The 12,973-nt window shown below is 37.3% G+C and overlaps 1 protein-coding gene across 1 annotated transcript in view; it reads right to left on the bottom strand.

Annotated features, from left to right (window-relative positions):
* Positions 1–567: 567 nt before the first annotated feature.
* camk1da (calcium/calmodulin-dependent protein kinase 1Da) overlaps positions 568–12,973 on the bottom strand; it is a 414,300-nt gene continuing 401,894 nt past the window's right edge. The window contains exons 9-11 of the mRNA XM_039761286.1: positions 10,830–10,917; positions 10,392–10,533; positions 568–8,430 (exon numbers count right to left, since the gene is read on the bottom strand). Of these exons, the coding sequence (XP_039617220.1) occupies positions 8,300–8,430; positions 10,392–10,533; positions 10,830–10,917 (361 nt within the window). The 3' untranslated portion in view covers positions 568–8,299. The remainder of the gene's footprint in view (positions 8,431–10,391; positions 10,534–10,829; positions 10,918–12,973) is intronic.

Genomic DNA, 12,973 nt, shown 5'->3' on the forward strand with positions numbered 1-12,973 from the left:
GCCTTAAAGCTCGACAGGGTCAGACAACCCCACGATGTTAAAGCAAGGGGGTCCATTAGGCTGGAATGACAAACAAAGAACACCTCATCAGATGTTATTTACAGTTCAATCGAAAGCTGTTTTTTTGCTTTTTCATTTTGTGTTCCCTCGTGTGTCGAGCTGGATGAGTTGCAGCTTTATTGGGAGGCTGGCTGCTAAACTCTGGTTGACTGGTCCTTCAAACAAGATACTGATACTGTGGTAGGAATAAGGGCACCATGTTTGATCTGATATGTTGCCGTTTATATTTGGATGTGCACTTTATGAAGAATGAAAGCCAAGGCTGCTTTTAGTGCATTGCTCCACACTCTGAAAAGCAGTCTTGGAGTTTATCAAATCACTCGTGTTAGGACTTCAGTGCAGTCAGATAGACATTTAAGTCAGGAAAATGTTTCAGGAATTTCATAATGCTTATGTCTTTATTTATTTCTTCTTTTCCTTATTTCACAGTGCGATGAATACTCATCAATCAATCGCATCACTTACTGAAAACTGATAAGATTATTCAGAAATGAAATAGGCAATAGGTAATGATTGATCTGAATTTATTGGAGAAAAACAGTAATTCTCAGCCTCCATTTTCATCATGATAGAAATTTTGATATGTATACATGATTGTCAAAGGCAGTCAGTCGCTATATAGGCCCCATAACAGTTTGCAACATCACAGTTAGAATTAAAGTATCTGCAAAATGATTGATTGTTCATTACATGCAAGAGTTTAAATACACTTTCGCTTTATTTTGGATATCATTGACGTCATGAAAAGAGAACAATCACAAGACCTGCATTTTTCTTTTATTAATAGGCACACCAACATTCCTGGTATTAAGTCTGAAGCGCCTGAAACATGCTTGCATATTGAGAGATTTCATGAGTAAACAGTGAAGGCTCAGGTTTTCAAGAAGTTTACTGTATGATCACATGTGGGGTGCTCAGCACATATATATTATATATTATATTTGACAAATAAGACCACAGATAAAACCTCCCATTTACATTTGTAAAGTTTGGTTAGAACAAGACGCACAAATCTCTAATCCTACGATATGTGTTTTTCTTTTTTTAAAGTAAGGTCTTGCCCTTGAGGAATATTTAACTCATTTACTCAATATCTTTAAACCTTCATGAAGAAAATGTCAGTCAGAAGAACAGCATACAATTAGTTACATGATGGCATATTTTACAGTTGGTTTTTGAGCCTTTGGATAAGAAGTCATCACTTAATCTGCCTTACACAAAAAAACAGCATACTGTGTTAGCGAAACAGAGAACAAGCTTATTTCTCAATTGTTAGTCTTTTTGTTTTAATTTCAAATAGTTACTACCATCATAACATTCCAAACTGGGGGAAAAAAAAAACATGAGGCCGTTTTCACAGAAGAGCATCCATAAAAGCAAATTTGCGGTTTTCTTGGCCTCATTTCCAAATGATAGTCTGTGAACTCGTGCTTATTATGCCCAAAACATCATTTTACATTGTCAGAACTTTGTAAATTACTGAATGGCTCTATATAAAGGCAATAAAAATGCACAGCTTTTAAAAAAATGATTTGACATTAATCGTGAGTGACAAAAAGGCAAACAGAGTTTACAGACAAAGTCCAAACTTTTCAAGTGGTAGACTAAAACAATCGCCCTCCAATCAATACAACCAGGTATCGTCATTGAAATCCAAACAGAATAAACAGTGTCTTGGTCTGGAATGTATCAAATATGCAGCAAATATTTGAAACATTAACCGTATTGGCTCATGCATTACTGCCCCATGCATTAATTTGTAAGCTACTGTTAGGATAATACACAGTATTCGAAAAGACTAGCACAAGGAATTTTCAAAACACTCTCAGTGTGCACATCGAACTTCCCTTTTCATTAATACAAGACATTGAACTTGTTAATGTGGCCAAGTTTAATAAAAAAAAAATCAAGTCAAAGTTACATTTTATATCAGCCCTTTGTTTGGAACTAAAAACATACGTTTCATGGGAGTCGGTTGACAAACGTGGTCACTCACTATGGATGTACTGGTAAGGCAAATCTCCGGCCTTCTCTGTAAGGATCAGCCAAGGCAGGCAGTTCAGAGTACGAAACCCAAAAGTGGCCTTACAAACGCATCACTGAAAAGGACAATGCCGATGGCATCCAACTCTACAAACTTTAGCTTAAAGAAGGCTTTCAAATGGCTACATTAAGAAAGAAATGTAATCGATAGTGATCAAGATGACATGTGGCCAAATTATTCTGCTGTGGCGCGTATTAAGTGCAAAAAAAAAAAAAATCTATCAATGGTGCTTTCTATATTGACGCTGTGCCAGGTCATGTCGTTTAAGTTATTATTGATATTCTCTTGTCATTTTAAGAGGCCGGCTCGCTCTCTGTGACATGTTAATTTCAGCTCACTTTACCAGAGTTTGAGTTGATACCCAACATTTTATATTTGTTGCTTGGATTTTAATAATTCTGTTTTGTTTAAAGCTGCACTTTAATTTACTTAAAATATGCAAAAACTCATAATGATTACAAAGCTTTTTAGATTGTACCACATTCTAGTATTAGACTTACAAAGTAGTTTTTCTTTTAATCTAACGCTTTCTGTCAGTATTATCACATCTCTGTCACTTACTTTTACAGTTAAAAGAGGTAAAAGGAAGCCACCTGAGACATAAATGCCTTCTTCTTTATACGCCATTCATATTACACACATGGCACCCATATGTCACTATACTGAACAAGTCAAAGGATACGCAGTGATAACAAACCAGCAACCATTTATGAGGGAAACGTGCAAGGTGGACTGCAGGCACGTTCATTACGGAAGAATACACAGTGTGGTGTGAGCCTTAGCTATCAAAAACACACTTTTGTACAAACATCATTTATAAAAATTACCTGCGCCATCAGCTTGTTATCAGGAGATTCATAAGGGACATTTGCTTCCATTATTAAACACTAGCGTGAAGACTCTGCTGCCTCTCCGTTTTTCGTCATTTCAACTTGTCAGAAGTCTCGACTCTTTTTGCCACATGTTGGTGATGCCAAACAGAGAGCTGATGTCTGGTTTATTGATTTTAATACTTGTGGGAAGCGTTAACAAGTCCCTTAGCTAAAAGCGGATATGAAATCCATCCCTCTTATCACCACTGGCCTTATAATTTAGTCCCAGTGTCGTAACAATTGTGAATATCTTCACTGAGGGGAAGCTAGCATGTCAAAAACTCTAGTCGTTTTGTTTCTTTTCTGAATAGTTATGTAAAATATATTATTTTAATAGATGGGCGTTAATGAGGTTCTCATTCTGAAGTGTGCGTGCAGCCAATGGCAGACATTTTCATAATGCCAAATGTTTAACATTAATCACTGATATTTAATGAGCAAAGGTAACATACAATTAAGCAAGAAAAGCATGCTTCCTTTGTCCGAGGACTGATGGAGGGAAGGGAATACTAATAAACAGACTAGTGACTGGCAGTCAACAAAGACTGTAATAATATTCTCAAGCTGACATTTCTAATTTATAGAAAGTACATCTACAGACAGAAGTTCCTGTTCTGTATATTCAAGTTTAAAAAGGATGCCCTTTATCAACAGTTGCATAGAAGATAAAAAAAAAATAAAAAGCAACCCACTCTTCCAGTGACAAACGCACAAAACATGTTACTGACTTCTGTCACAAATTTTTAGACTCGAAGATCCATTCATGAAGTGTTAAACAAATCCTATAGAGCAAACTTAACATTTAATTTCAGTAACTTTCCACAAAAATACTTACACAATTCTGTGAACTTTTTTAGTTATTGGTTTTACTAACAACACATCCAAGTAGCGGTCAAACCTGACTTTTAATCTGCTTCAGCGGAGTTGTGCACTTAGTGAGGAGCAGAAGCAAATGATGCTACGCCTAACTCAAAACTTTATTAAAGAAATGGAAACTGGAAAATGAAATCACAGTCAGGGTTTGGAGAAGAAACGGGCCTTCTGGAATAAATCCGTAGACAGTATCAATTAAAAACCATATGGGAATAGTGGATGATAAAATAGGCCTTTATTACAAACACACTTCTGTGTTATTGCTGCCTAATACATAACGGGTCAGCACCAAAGTGTGCCTTGTGACGTGTCCATGTTACAGAAGGGACAACAAAAATGGTAACATTTCAGACCAGTGATGACATACTGTAAATAGGCTTTCACTCTGCACTGATTATGCCCAGAATATTATTTGTGTGTAACTCTCCCCTAAATAATGGTGTAAGTAGCTACAAATAAAGGCATAACAAACAACCAAGTGATGCAGTTACTTTTGAGTTTAGATGAAGAAACTAGGCCCAACAATAGCTAATGGAAAAGTACAGTTATTGAAGAATTAACATGCGATTGGGGACTGGAATCCAGTGATGGATTTCCCACTGAACGTTCTGGACAACCGGACTTGCACCTTACAGTAAAGACTCCAATATCCGGCACTGTGACATGACATGGAACACTGCTTATGGATTTCTGCTCTTGCATGATTAATTCATATCGGTCACCACTAACCAGTTAGTACTGTAAGCTGACAAGGATGTCAAAAACACCACTGTCTAGCCGACTCATTCCTTTTCATATTATATCTGGAGAAGATAAAATCATGAAGGGTCACAGTTACCAGGCAAATGCAACACTGCTGAAGTACTGTGCCTTATTATAAGTTTATATTAGTTATAAATTGCTAGTAAACTGCCTAATGGTAAAGGTGTTTGACATTAATATTTACAAACTATTGACTCTGCAACTAGAGCTGATGAAAAAATGAAGGGAGGCTGCATTCCAGCGGGGCCAAATGGTCTTAACTATGCTGCCATGCTTATACACACTGTGGGGGAGCTGGAGATGTAAAACTTTCACGTTCAGAACGCTGTGCCTGGTTATCAGTGGGCGATCTGCTACAACAGACCACAGTAATGCACTGAGATGTAGAGAAAGAACAGGACGATGAAACTCAACAGCTGCATACTGTGCTGTCTAGAACTAAACTGTGCATGAAAGTCTGGGAAAACATGATGTCATTTGAATTATGTGGCCACCAAGAAAACATACAGTAGAGACTGCTTCACAACATCCTTTCACTCGGACAAAACCCGGAGTACAAAAGACAACTGCCTCAATTTACTTGCCACACAACACTTGGTGGAGTAACAAACCAGACTGTGACGCTCTGATGAATTTCAAGAAAACAAAGCTCACCATGCAAACATTTACGTAAGAGTCACTCTTAAAACAAGAAACATATGAGATGACTGCTTGGTACCCCACTGAGGTGGACACCTCCCACCATGTTTGCCAGACTACACTACGCCTTCATTTTTTCAATGGATTCTCTTCTGTAATGCAATCAGAAAATGTGAAATATCAATGCTGAGTGTAGCACTGGTTAGTACATCTGATTCAAATCTTTCAATTAAAAGATAACTTTAAAGGTAAAAGAGAACTTGAAATAAGAATAATAAAATAAAAAACTTTGCGCACTTGTATTGCAGTAAAGAAAAAGACTTTCCACAACAAAACTTGTTTTAATTGCATTGATATTAAAGGCATATCATTCTCAATTATATGCACCGTTCGTGCCACTGCACTGTGTGCCGCCCTGTGCCATCGTGAACTCTGAACAGCCCCCGCCACTGAGCTCCCTTCCTTTTGATTGGCTAGCCAAACTCTCAGCTGCTAAACCCATTCGTTTCTTATTTTCTTGATCGTCATCGCTGGTTTGACTGCCATTTTTTGTGTTTACTCAGGTTAACCAGCATTTTTAACATCTATCTGTTCTTTTTATTTCACCTTATTTATATCTAGTTTTCATATTATGTATCAAAAAGCACTTGTAAAGTTACATTCAATGCAGGATGCCCCAAAAACATGCATGAGCCATTTTTAGGGCTAAAGCTTTTAAACAAATGTGTGTAACCTTATATTTAATTTGCCTGCAAGGTGAATGACAAAAAGGTGATTTCCACTCATAAACATGCGTGCCCCCCCAAAATATTAACATTTTAAAGGGTAACACTTAAGCAATGTAAAGCAGTATCTCACAAACAAAATAAATCACAATACCTCCCCCTCCTCTGGTTTGTGCCAACATACTGTAAAATTACAATACATTTCCAAGTTGTAAAAAGATGACAAATATTGACTGCTGGCTCACTATCATATGACTGTGAAAGTGCTTATTTAGTAACTTTGAACGCTTAGATCAAATACAGTACTCCATCATGCTGATGTTCTCACCTTTCACGAGTGATGTTGGCATTGCTGTAATTGTTTATGTGAATAGTGGTGGTGTTCACGGAGGGGTGGGAGTTATTGTTGAGGTGCTTCTGTCAGAATGGGGCTGATTTCTGTTTCTTATTTGGCGTGGGTGCCAGGTTTGGGGTTTTATCAACAGCCATTTTTAAATGTGTTGCCATACTTGCATTCTTGGTTTTTTATGTTTCAAATTCTCCCTAATAGTGTTGGGCACAATACACAACTTTCCTTACAATGTCCACTGCAGGAGTTGCCAAACTCCTTGAACCATCTGGAAGAATCGCTGTAGTCATGGTAACTACCACGGAAAAATGTTTTATCATTTCTGGATATGGACGGCATGCGGTTGGGATGTTTGTAAAACTTGGAATTTGATCTCAAATAGAAACCTAACAAAGTATGGCAATGCACTTTAAAACATACTGCTTCTCAAAAGAGATAATGCGGGATTTCCCATCACAAGAAGAGACGCTACATTTTGAAGTGCAGACAAACGTTCTGAATGACTGTGGATGAGCTGCTAAACTAAAGGCCTGTTTTTAAAGACCGGTCTGCCTCTCAGTTTTTTGAGACTGGATTGTGATTAGCAATTACGGGTGTGCAGAATACGTAGCTTTTAAAATCTTTGTCCTGTTTTAAACAAGAATCTGAACAACAATTTACACTTGATCAAAAATGCTTGCATTTTGAAGATTTTACCAGAATGAGATTTTGACACAGATATAACATTTTTTACTTACTTTACCAACACAGAATGCTTCACTTGATGCACACAGTTAAGGCTTAATATACAGCCAGTATACACAATAATGCAACAGATTTACTTGACTCGTGTTTTGTAATAACTGTAACAGGTATACCAACGGTTGTTACTTAAAACAAGAAAAATGTGGACAGTTCTTTAGTGGAGCTTACCAAGTAAAAGGAACTGTAAAGCTTTTTCTGTAAGAGAAAAGTTAGAGAGCTGTTACGCAGAAATAATAAAATACTACGTTATCATTTGCTGCTTCAAGGTTCTTTCCCTTATTTAATACGTCATTCACAAAACACTCAATCATTTTGATAGGACATATCAATATGTCTGAAATTCTAAAATAAGGTATAACAGAAGACCTGCGCTTAATGTAAACTTTAGTTATCAAAGGGAAATATCATTTAAATCTGTTGTAGCATAAATAATACCTGGGAGAGTGACAGACTGACATATAAAATAAACACAATGAATAACACTTTGTTTTCTAAATTTTAATTCTTTGAATTGGGTCAAATAGTTAATTTCCCTGAGAAACGGGGCTTTCAGTTGAAAATCCTTTAGAGACAGAACAGCACCCTGCAACTAGTGAGTGGTTCAAGTGGGCTTGCCTTTCACATGTTGACCGGGACTGTGAGGAGGACAGCATGTTATCGTCCATACTGCACACATAATCGGCAAAAAAGGAAAATGGCTGACATCAACAAGTGTGTGTAATAATAACCAGCTAGAGCCCTATTTAAAAACGGATTGTTTTGTACAACCTTGTTATCTACTAGCATGTTACACGCACAGCAAACAAGAACAATGATTAAAGTGTCAAGAAGAAGCCCCCATAGCTGTAATTCTATTCTTTAGCACGGACTCACATCTGCGTAGCTCAGAACCCTTGTAGGAAGCTTTGGACATATTGCAGAGCTGTATCTTGCAGTTGTAACATTCATTCAAATACAAGAGAAGGTAACAGTAAAAAAAAAATTCCCTTTAACAAGAACGTTACTAGATGGATACTGATAATTTCTTATGATACACTGCAATTCAAAGCAAGTTCTGTGATACACAAAATCCATTTCATATTTGCGGTAAAAAATATGGCCATAAAAAGTCTTCCCTTCTTCCAGTTCTTCCAGGCTTCAGTGCACATGGCAGGTGAAAATATTTGGAGAACTCCTGATTACATCTTGCAGTGATGTACTTTCCTGCTGACCCTCTTCCACTGCATCGTGATCACTTGCTCCCAGTATGTACCGTTGTGACTGTGGTGGGTCGAGGTCTGTGCTCCGATCCTACTGGGGAAAGGGAAGAGGATGGAGAGGAGACGGCAGATACAAGGCTGCAAGGAGTGGATGTGGAGAGACCTGAAAATAAAAGGAATTTTCAGGCTCTCTTGTCATACTAGATTTCATTGAAATGTACAATTCTTAAAATCAGGTTTAGAGATTAATTTCTGTACATTAGCATAAATATATTCACAAACATCAACTACTGCCTGTTTTTATAAATGACTCAATACATTCACAAATCACCTAATAAACACAGAGTTCACATTCTACTAATGGGCATCAAGGGCATCCACACCAGCAATGTGGCAATTGGTAAATTTAAACTTGCCAATCGTGACAATGGGAAGAATTCAGGGTATTCAGAGAGAGTCCACACAGTTTTAGAGAACAACATGCAAATGTCACACTCAAGGCTCCCAAGCTGAGTGCTTCCACTGTTACACAATGGCACAGTGTGCCTCAAAATGGAAAGTCCACCTTTTCATTTCAAAAAATGCACATATCCTTGATTCTGTCATATTTGAATCAGTTTGACTATTGCAAGGTAGACTCTATCAGGCAATGCCATAGGGATGAAAACAAGAAGTTAGAACAGTTTCACCTAAAAACAAAACACATGTAAATTGCAGCTACTGCAGTGCCTGTCTGGTCTGATATGTGGATTCTCAGAATTCACTTCTGGGGGCCTATATCTGTGACAGAGACCAGCTAGACTAGGCCAGACCATCGACGTTAGGGCCACTGAATGTGATTATACAGCCCTAAATATCACACTGTCCAGAGGAGTCCAGCAGCTCCTTGATATGTCAGGTCAGGTAGCAGGCAAGACTAACAACTCCCAATCCTGCTCAAAGGAAGACTTGAGTCCTAATAGATGGCTCCTCAAATATGAGTTCTAACTGCAGGGAACTACAACACCAGGACAGGCCACATCTGAACTAAACAGGCACCAATACGATATGCAGGTTAATCGATTCTAAACCAGGAAGATGGGTAACAGCAGTTAAAAAATTGAAAGCTAAAGGGGTATGAAGAGATAATTTAAATATGATTCTTCTTAATTTAGAGGAGACGGGGTAATAATTGTGAGACTTCAATTAAGCACATATCACTAGGAAACAGACTGCAAATAATGAAGGCTAAAACTTAGGCCAAGCTATACAAATATTTAGAAAGAACAGGGAGCTGCAAACAAGTACTCCAAACAGCTGAAAGAAACTAGTGATTATATGTGCTGTGCTGTGTATTAAACCCTTAACAAGTTTAAATAAATAAATAAATAATCATAATATATCACACTGTTATAGAAAAGGTTGTGATGATCCTAATTAACTATTGGTTGGTTAGCTCAACATGCACAGTATCTGGGTAAGTCGCCATTAAACACAACATCAGGCAACACACACGGTGTATTATAGGACAGTAAAATGGATTTACATGTGCAGATCATTTCACCACACAAAAGCATTTGATTTAAGTGGCCCATACAGTGTTATTTATATTGATTTTCAAAAAGCTTCTGATAAGGCCAGTGTTCAAGCAACAGGAAACTAGCTAAAGACTCTCAAATTTTGTTTTGTTTAACAAAAAATAAAACATTCAGTGATACTGAATTACTGAAATGAAAATGAAAGTACATGCAAAAGTAATGATGGTTAGATTTTAAGTGAAATATAATATGTAACACACAAAGCAAATTAAATTGATAAAACAAACTATTTAAATCTCAGTTTCTTATCATTGAACACTCTTGATGAGTTGCCAATACTGCTCAGGGCTCCTCATGCTTGCACTCACACTCACGCCCACTAGGCAGGTTTTCCAGATACCAGTTAACTTGAGAAACGTCACTGAGAAGGGGAAGGACCACCAGGGTACCCAGAGACAAACTGCCAGAACCCCAGGTAGACAATGCAAAGTCCACTCAGACTGTACACTGGACCAACTCCTGGGCTTGGGAGTCACCAGTCCAAAAAGCAATGTAATTATCATTAATGATAGATATACTTTCTAAAACGGAGTGTGAAGATACTTACAGTCTTTGCGAGATGTTGTGTCAACAGCTGGGTTTTTTAAACAGGAGCTATTCAAAGTGTTTTGGTGATGGGAGCCTTCCATACTACTGCCCAGGTGCAGCCTTCTCATATGTCTTACAACTGCTGTGGCGTTAAAGGCTTGCTGTAAAATATGTAAACATGATAGTTAATACACATCACAGACAAAAGCACCTCATGCAACCAATTCCTGAGATTCAAGATCTGACACATTTTGTGATGTCAGAATGAATCATCCATTTTGAATCAATAAGATCTGACATGACTCTTTTGTGTGTGCCCCTTTGCAGTAAACACTCTGCCATTCATAGGGTGCAGTTCAGCTAGCAGATTCTCAGCTTCTGTATTCACTCTTTCCTTTGACTAATGGCTTTTTATCAAATAACTAATTAGTTCAGCCACTTTTCAGTGAACACTTACCCTCCATTTACTTTTTGCAAAATTTTTTCTAATCTGTGCGCTGACAGATTCATGAATATTCTTCGAGAGAGCAGTGTCTCCGGCAATCCTGAAACAAAATTATAAAAAGGGCCTGAATATATTTTTTTACGTTTTCATAACAAATGTGATTTAGTTCAATTAGACAAATTAACATTCTTTAAAAAGCAAAAATGCCATTAGAGACCTTCTAACTTCCAACAATTTACCATAAGAAATCTCCTTGACCTCATACTGCCCCTCATGTACCACTCCAGACTGATGTCCATACTGTGAGTTTCCCTGTAAGAAGTGAACCAGGCCTCTATACACTGTTTGTCTGTTTAATTATATTCTTTACTGTCAGATATCTTACTTTTGAAGGCTATAAAGTTGGCACTGTGGTATCATTTGACACACAAAGGGCATTATTACTCTTCAGTGACTGTTTCTCAATTGTCTTTTCTGCCCTTATCTTCAACCCCTGCAATTCATTATTACTTAAAGGAAAACTTATTTATTAACAATCATGGTGTATATTAATTTCTCACATAAAATGTACTTTGCTTTAGAAAGCAATTTCATCATTTTTAAAAAATAACTAGTTTGCTCTTCTGTTTATTGGTGGAGCTTATGGTTGCCGGAGCCCCATTGTGAAGAAATGCCTTAAAACATACCAAATACATCCATTTTCAAGCCAAATGTTATTGAGTATTGATCTGCGTCTTGAGATTATATTGCAAACCAGAGTGTCCATGCCATTTTTGTGAGATCCAGCCACTTTAAAAGGAGACAGACTGTGTGCTTCACTTAGGCACTCATCCTCCTCTGCAACACCTTTCAGCCCCGGTGCTGTGGATTCACCTCGGAAAGCTGTCATCAAGCACTGTTAGTGACACTGAATGGTGACTGTGAAAAATAAACTTCTGCTTGAAAAAATACCAAACTTATCCTTTACAAAATTTAGATCAGTTAAACGAAAATACTGTAAAATCCTGGCCATACTCCATGAGAATCTAAAAAACAAAACTACCAAAAAACAGATATGACCGTGTAAGATGTAGGCACAGCACCCACTTGTCCTGATCATGGAGACAGGAGCACTGGTACATGAAACCATGAGATGATGAGAAAGCACTACAGCCGTTTAGACTTCAGTACGCTGCCATGGTGTGCCTCTGATATTTCAGGAGCAATACTCACTCTATTAGTGCTCAGATCTACTGTGATACTTAAAAAATAATTTTTAGAATACTAAAATATACAGTAAGTTATATAGTATCAAGATAATAAAGAGATCTGAACATGATGCAGTACAACACATTTCAGAGTTTACTTTTATTGTGAATTATTTTAAGTGAAAATATTAAAATAAAGGAAAGCAAGGGGTTATTTAGTTTGAAACCATATCAAGACAGTCAAGACTGAGTTATCAGAGCATTGGATCACAAGTAATTCTGAATCATCCTTTGAAGATGATAAGAAGAGAAAGAGACAATGGAGATTGAATACTCAGATATAATACTGTAACTGCTGTTTACTAGTGGAATATGATAATAAAGAATTGTGATCACTTGGTATGAATCTTTTACACAGTGCAGAGACTAGGACTGCACTTCCAAATGTACAATATATCAAGAAAAAACTCAAGATGTTTGGAATTATAAACATTTATATCCAAAGCAGTATCAAAGGTAAAATTCCAGTTTCAACTGTACTTTAAAGTAACGCTTATCAGTTTTTCCTGGTTTTATTACATTTCCAGATACTTTTTTACTTTTAAAATATAAATATATTGTACATTTCATGCTCAATACACTGAACGTTTAGCTAAACAGCTGATTTGTTTTCTACAACTGAACAGTGTACTGTATATCGTCACTGGTCAGCCACATCAAAATGGGACTCGTAGCCAAGGAACATAATGATGTGCGGCACCCACAGCAGTATTAAGGCAGACCACAGAATGCTTCACTGCACAATGTCAACAGATTTTCTGCTTAAAAACACTCGCTGGAATGTTCTGACTTACCACATGTAAGTCTCCTATTCATCCTGTTTTACTTCTAAAGTACCTGAAAAAGTTGTCACCGCACGGCTTCAGTCTAATCTTGCTTACAGTAGGCATTTGCCTTGGTTACAGTAGA

Source organism: Polypterus senegalus, chromosome 8 (genome assembly GCF_016835505.1).
Source record: "Polypterus senegalus isolate Bchr_013 chromosome 8, ASM1683550v1, whole genome shotgun sequence".
NCBI lineage: Eukaryota > Metazoa > Chordata > Cladistia > Polypteriformes > Polypteridae > Polypterus > Polypterus senegalus.